The sequence below is a fragment of the Thamnophis elegans genome, chromosome 14 (genome assembly GCF_009769535.1).
Source record: "Thamnophis elegans isolate rThaEle1 chromosome 14, rThaEle1.pri, whole genome shotgun sequence".
Classification (NCBI taxonomy): domain Eukaryota; kingdom Metazoa; phylum Chordata; class Lepidosauria; order Squamata; family Colubridae; genus Thamnophis; species Thamnophis elegans.
The window spans coordinates 35926744-35933453 of NC_045554.1; the positions used below are offsets into that span (position 1 = coordinate 35926744).

Here is a 6710-nt window from a genome sequence, read left to right on the forward strand (position 1 = left end):
TGTCCAGAACTACCTTATATTTGTCTAGCAAATAATCTGTTCAAAACAGGCTTCTATATCCATAGAATATAACTGGCTTTAAGGAACTTAACAGTAAGAGAATGATACCAACAAGGGTCTGAACTACTCTGGCTGTAATTCTGACAGAACCAGGATACTTCAAGGTTTTTTTATGTTGTTGTTGTTGTTAGTTGCGAAGTTGTGTCCGACCCACCGCGACCCCAAGGACAACGCTCCTCCAGGCCTTCCTGTCCTCTACTATCCTCTGGAGTCCTTTTAAGCTCATGCCAACTGCTTCAGTGACTCCATCCAGCCACCTCATTCTCTCTCATCCCCTTCTTCTTTTGCCCTCCATCGTTCCCAGCATGAGGCTCTTCTCCAGCAAATCCTTCCTTCTTATTAGATGGCCAAAGTATTTGAATTTCCTCTTCAGGATCTGGCTTTCTAAAGAGCGGTCAGGGTTGATCTCTTCTAGGACTGACCGGTTTGATCGCCTTGCAGTCCAAGGGACTCACGAGAGTCTTCTCCAGCACCATGGTTCAAAGGCCTCAAAGTTTTTTTTATAGAGCAATTCAAAAAAATTTGCCTTCCACCCTTGGTTGAAACAAAGCCACACAAATGTGTTTCAAATTATGCCCCAAAAGAACAAATTTTCCACTGTCTGAATTTTTAAAAAACATTGCACATTCCCTAAAGCGCTAAAGCTTCCCACACTGTGTTTAAATCGCCTGCCAATAATGTGTCACCGAGCACCCTGAAGTGTAATACCACCATCTATACATTGTACCACCATACAGTCACAGAGGGATGGGGATGGGGGCCCTAAGTAAATATTTTCCAAAAGAGCCCAAGTTACACCAAATTGAACAAATGGGAGATAAAACTGCTAGTTGCAATTATGCAGAAAACTACAAATGGAGAATAGAAAGTTATGTAGAAATCATGATCTTTCTCCAAACTCTGCTGTAATTAGCTATAACTGAAATAAATATCTATGTCTATTTCTTATATCTTACTGTGTCTTATTGTAAGTAGCAACCTTTTTTTTGTGCCTGAAAAATTTTAATACCAAATTTATTGTACAGAATTGAAGTCCTGTAACTAATTCAGTGAAAAGGTGCAATTTAGCTTAGATAGGCTAACTTGAGCATTAAGACAATAAATACATCTGTTGTAGTGTATTTAATTGCAAAACATGAGGAGCTCCAAAATGTTATTTTTAAAGAGCAGCCACAGAGCCTGCATTTTATAGTTTCCCTACTCTTTATCCTGGTGACATAAAAGACAATTAGTATAACAATTGTCTCTTGTTTTATTTGCTCATGAAATCTAATTACTGAAAATAGTTGTGCTTTCATTTTGATCTTATAATAACATCCCAATAAATGTGACTTTAAAGTACAGTAATACATAAACAGTAATTTTGAATTGTGTTTATCTTGCATTTTGCTTGATATTTTTTTTATAGTGGGTTTTGAGTTTAGACAAAACACAGAGAAAGCACTTTAAAAGCTCAATGGACAATCCAGGCCCAGACCAATTTTAAACGTCAGATTACAGTTGTACATGATAGATCTTCCAATCAGATAATAAACCTCAAATTGTTCTGAAGTGACTATAAAGTTAGCATTTTTTTAAATGTTCAAGCCAATAAATCAGGGGCCCAAGGAATACCAAAATGTAGATTTTTATTATCTTGTGATCAGTGAATTCCAATGAAAACAGAACTACATGTATCAGACTGACATGTTTACTTGAAAGCCACACAACACACATTAATTAACGAATGCTTTCTTCTTAAAACACAACAAAAATCTAGTTCCAGTAGCCAATGTGGTATGAGCTATTTTCCACTGACAAGATTTTGTTGCATTTTTGGAACAGAAATAGAAAGAAATGACTATAGAGTCATAGTTCCTTCCCGTATATAATCATAGTAGGTGCTTTTCTCAGGCTGGACAAATTCCACTGATCACCCAGAATTTTTTTCCCAAGTTCCTAAAGCTGCCCATGGAAAATGCATCCTTAAAAGTTATCTAGTTAAATGCATAAAATATGCATACTCTACATTTAGGTCACCCTGACACAAGCAAATGGGGACATCAAGTTTGCAGTCTTGTTAATTAAAAAAATGCTGCCGGAAACGTTTAACTCAGATTAACGGTAAAAAGTTTGTCTTAAGGCAGCAAACTCTCATTTGTGCCCACTGAGCAGAAACGGCAAATCATGATTTGCTGCTGCCATTCTAATATTCCAGCCATGGAGTACAAAAGAAGAGAGGAGCAATGTGTAAGCCCAGGTCACAACTGTTTATGCACACAATGCTAAATAACGGGTCAATTATAGTAAAGCAAAATTTTGTGTCCCTGAGATGTATATCTGTGTCCTTGAAATGCCATTAAAAGCACTTAGGACATCAGCACTGCTGTGTTCAAATGCAGAGGTAAGAACAAGGCCCCCTGAGCCACAGACACAACCCAAACTAGCCAGACCAAGGTCAGTAAAATACACCCCTTTTCCTTTCCCCATTTGGCCATGCACAATAGATGTATGATGGGGGTATATGTCCAAGCTATTGAGATACAAATCTCAGATGAAAAATTAAAGCTATTAAGATACCAACAAACTAGCAGCCAAGGCAGGAAAAAAACAAGAAGAAGATTACAATACATTCAACATGCAGTACCACATCAGAAACTTGTCTATGATGGCAGCTATTTCTGTGGCCACACCTTAAACCGTCAAATCTAATCTATAATAAATCCCTTTGTGGCTTGGCAAACCTACTGCTGCTGTTCTCATTGACCTACAGGTAATCCTTGAAAGTCGAACCCAAAATTTCTGGTGCTAAGCAAGACACTTGCTAATATTGTCCCATTTTACAACCTATCTTGCCACAGTTGTTAAGTAAATCACCATGGTTATTAAGTTAGTACCATGGTTGTTATGCAAATCTGGCTTCCGCATTGACTTTGCTTGTCAGAAGATCGCAAAAAGTGGTCCCATCATCCCAGGACCCTGTAACCATCATAAATACATGCATTTGAATTTTAAATTTGATCCCAGGTATAGTGCAACGGTCGTAAGTGTGAAAAACAGTCGCAAGTCACTTTTTTTCAGAGCCATTGTAACGTCTTTATATATTATTTGGAAGATAACCAGGTTCAACACCTCCCCCTCTCCACCATCTAAACTGCCAGCTTGTTTTGCCTTTTGCTTTTGCAATTGTTTGGGAAAAGAGAAACTGAAAGCCTTCCCCATATGAATTTACTGAATGTCCATTATAAAGTTGCTGGAAGCCACTCTTCCTTAAATTTCAAGGCCAGATGTGTTGGGCTACAGAACAAGATTTTTTCAATGTGGTTAGTTGCGAAGTCGTGTCCGACCCATGGCAACCTCATGGATAACGTTCCTCCAGGCCTTCCTGTCCTCTACCATCCTCTGAAGTCCATACAAGTTCACACCTGCTGCTTCAGTGACTCCATCTAGCCATCTCATTCTGTCGTCCTCTTCTTCTTTTGCCTTCAGTATTTCCCAGCATTAGGCTCTTCTCCAGTGAGTCCTTCCTTCTCATTAGGTGGCCAAAGGATTTGAGTTTCATCTTCAGGATCTGAGCTTCTAAAGAGCAGTCAGGGTTGATCTCCTCTAGGACTGACTGGTTTGATCGCCTTGCAGTCCAAGGGGCTTGCAGAAGTCTTCTCCAGCACCAGAGTTCAAAGGATTCAATTCTTACTTCCACCTTTTTTATGATCCAACTTTCACAACCATACATTGCAACTGGGAAAACCTTAGCCTTGACTATACACATTTTTGTTGGCAGGGTGATGTCTCTGCTTTTTAGTATGCTGTCTAGATTTGCCATTTCTATTATTTCAATACACAAATTATATTCCCTCCAAAAGTTTAATTGCTTTTCTCTTTAAGCCTTTAGGCCAGTTTTTCTCATGGCTGCTTGGGGAATTCTGGGAGTCGAAGTCCACAGGCCTTAAAATTGCCAAGATTGAGAAACACAGCTTTAGGCAAACAGTCAACATTTCCTTATTTTACTGGAGTTTTGGAAACATTCTTAATTTTAAACCTGCTTTGCTTTTGCATTTTGCTATGGTATGATAGCAACTTTATAGTGTACGTTTTTCATCAAGTGTCTAAAACTGTTTTCAGGAATCTTATATTGGGATATAAAACTTCTAAACGCTATAAGTTTTGCTGTGTTTCCCTGAAAATAAGACAGGCTCTTCTTTTCTTTTTACCCCCGAAATAAGCACTTGGCCTTATTTTCAAGGAGGTCTTATTATTAAGGTGCAGGAGGCAGTAAGCATGGTCACCTCATGGCTGCTGCTCTGTTTCAATATTTTTGGGGAGGGCTTATTTTAGTGCATGCGCTTAGAAGCCTGATTGGGCTTATTATCTGGGGAGGTCTTATTTTGGGGAAAACAGGATATATCTTATTTGGAGTCGCTTGAGCAATATGAGACAAAGACAAATGATAACAAATTGTTCCTATTTCGCTAACACAGTAGAAACCAAATTTTCTATGTACTTCCAAGTAGACATATTTTCATTCCAAATGAAGCAGTCACAGACCAAAAGACCCACATATTTCATCATCGCAATGCTACAGAAACAAAAGCATGCGTAGACCTATCAGTTAAATCCAGTAAAACACACTTTCTAGAACACACCTTGAGGGAAGTGATAAGAGAACAAAAGAGGACATCTTATCTCCCATTTTTTCCCTAGTCATAAAGAATGACCTTTGAAAACTGGATAAATATAAATAACCTTCGGGAATGTCACCTGTTGCCAAACTGCTCCTTAATCAAGCAGAACCAAAACTTAAAAGAAATACTGGCGAAATTACAGGAATGAGGAAGAAAGAAAAGAAAATGGACTAAAGGAAAAGTTTTCCTTTTTCTGGAAGGAAAAAAAAAATCCAGGGCACCAGGAAGACAAATAAAAGGAATGCCAGTACTCTCACAAATTTTGCAGAGATTCCCTTCCCCTAACCTTAAAGCAGTTGCTCATAAAAAGGAGAAGAGGGAATGAGCAGAAAAAGAATATGCTATACAGTACATAATCATTTTTATCCCATTCCAAAGATCTCCAAATGGAATATGAATTTCTCCCCAAATCCCAATTCCACAGGCTCGGACACAATCAACAAAGAACCCTTGTAATTCTACAGATCTGCAGCAGAAGTTTTTATAGATTATCATACTTTATCCTCCGCAGACTGATACACTCCCCCAAAAGACAAATAACACATATATACACAAATACGCCAAAAACTGTTCGGTGAAAATACACAGGTTATATTTTCTACATGTGTTAATTTTTTAGAGTACTTAGAAGAGTCATATCCAACATGATACCAGCCATGGGCAAAACAATCCCCATCAGGCACACTTAAAAAAAAATACACCAGGGGCTACAAGGATAAGGAGTATAAACACAGGGGAAGGACGAGCTCCATAATTTCTTCCCCCTTTGGGAGCAACCATAGTTAGATCATATATCTCTGCCAAACAATGAAGGGCAACACCCATGCCACCAAACTGAAAGGACCCAGCCCTCTTGGTCAGTGTTTTTCAACCACTGTGCCGCGGCACACTAGTGTGCCGTGACATAGTGTAAGGTGTGCCATGGGAAAATTACTTTATATATAGTCAATATAGGCACAGAGTTAAAATTTTTTAACATTTTCTAATGGTGGTGTGCCTCGTGATTTTTTTCATGAAAAAAGTGTGCCTTTGCACAAAAAAGGTTGAAAAACACTGCTCTTGGTCATCAGGATCAGGGTTAATTCTTTGGGACGTCCTGAGATGTCCCCACACCTTTCTATCTGTTGAAACAGGAGGGTGGGGGGTAAATCAAACATTTGGAGCCTTCAAGGCCATTTCACAACCTTGGGCGATTGTGAAACACCCAAAGTTGAAAGCAAGAAAAAGGAGAAGAGACCAGGGGTCTTTCCACAAGCAGGGTGGAAAGCCATATACCTTGAACCCCAGTACCCATCATCCCCCCCTCAACACACACAAACGCGCACATGCACACACCGTCCCACCCACCCCCCAAGGGCTGGCAGGCTCCAGATGTTCCCTAGGAAATAAGGTAAACAGAGCAGGAGCACAAAAGGTTGGTGCAACATCTGGAAGTCGCCATCCAGGGGTTCTTCTTGGGGAGGGGGAGGGAGAAGCGCGGGGAGACCACCAAAGAGGGGAGACAAACCTCCCCTCCCCCCGCAGATCTCCCCCCCCCAAAAAAACCCCGATCTGGGACCCCCGGAGGCCGACCTCCCTTTGCAGGGCAGGGGGATCTCTGCATACCCACCACCTGGGCGATCTTCAGGTAGCCGAGCGGGCTGCGCAGGTAGTCGAGGTCGCAGCGGAGGCCGCGCAGCCCGTGGCGCTGGCTGACGGGCTCGGTGGTGGGCTGGTAGGGGCTGCTGGCGCCCGAGATCATGGAGGTGCTGGACGCCTCGCCGTCGAAGCCCTCCAGGTCCTCGGGGCTCCTCATGGCGGGCCGGGACGGAGCCTCGCTTCACGCCGAGGAGGAAGAAGAGGACGGCGGGGAAGGCGCAGCAAGCGGCAGCAGCAGCAGCGGCGGCATGTCGGTCCGCGGAGCGCGGCGGACCGCCCCGGCCTCAGCTCTGGCCCCGTCCTGGTCCCGCCCCGTCGCCCGCTGCTCCTCCCGCTCGGCGGCGGAAAGGA

General features: G+C 42.0%; 1 protein-coding gene across 1 annotated transcript in view; it reads right to left on the reverse strand.

Annotated features, from left to right (window-relative positions):
- The window catches only part of CMTM4 (CKLF like MARVEL transmembrane domain containing 4), a 32184-nt gene extending 25532 nt beyond the window's left edge, over window positions 1-6652 (reverse strand). The window contains exon 1 of the mRNA XM_032231113.1: window positions 6331-6652. Coding sequence (XP_032087004.1) covers window positions 6331-6516 — 186 coding nt within the window. The 5' untranslated portion in view covers window positions 6517-6652. The remainder of the gene's footprint in view (window positions 1-6330) is intronic.
- Window positions 6653-6710: the final 58 nt, after the last annotated feature.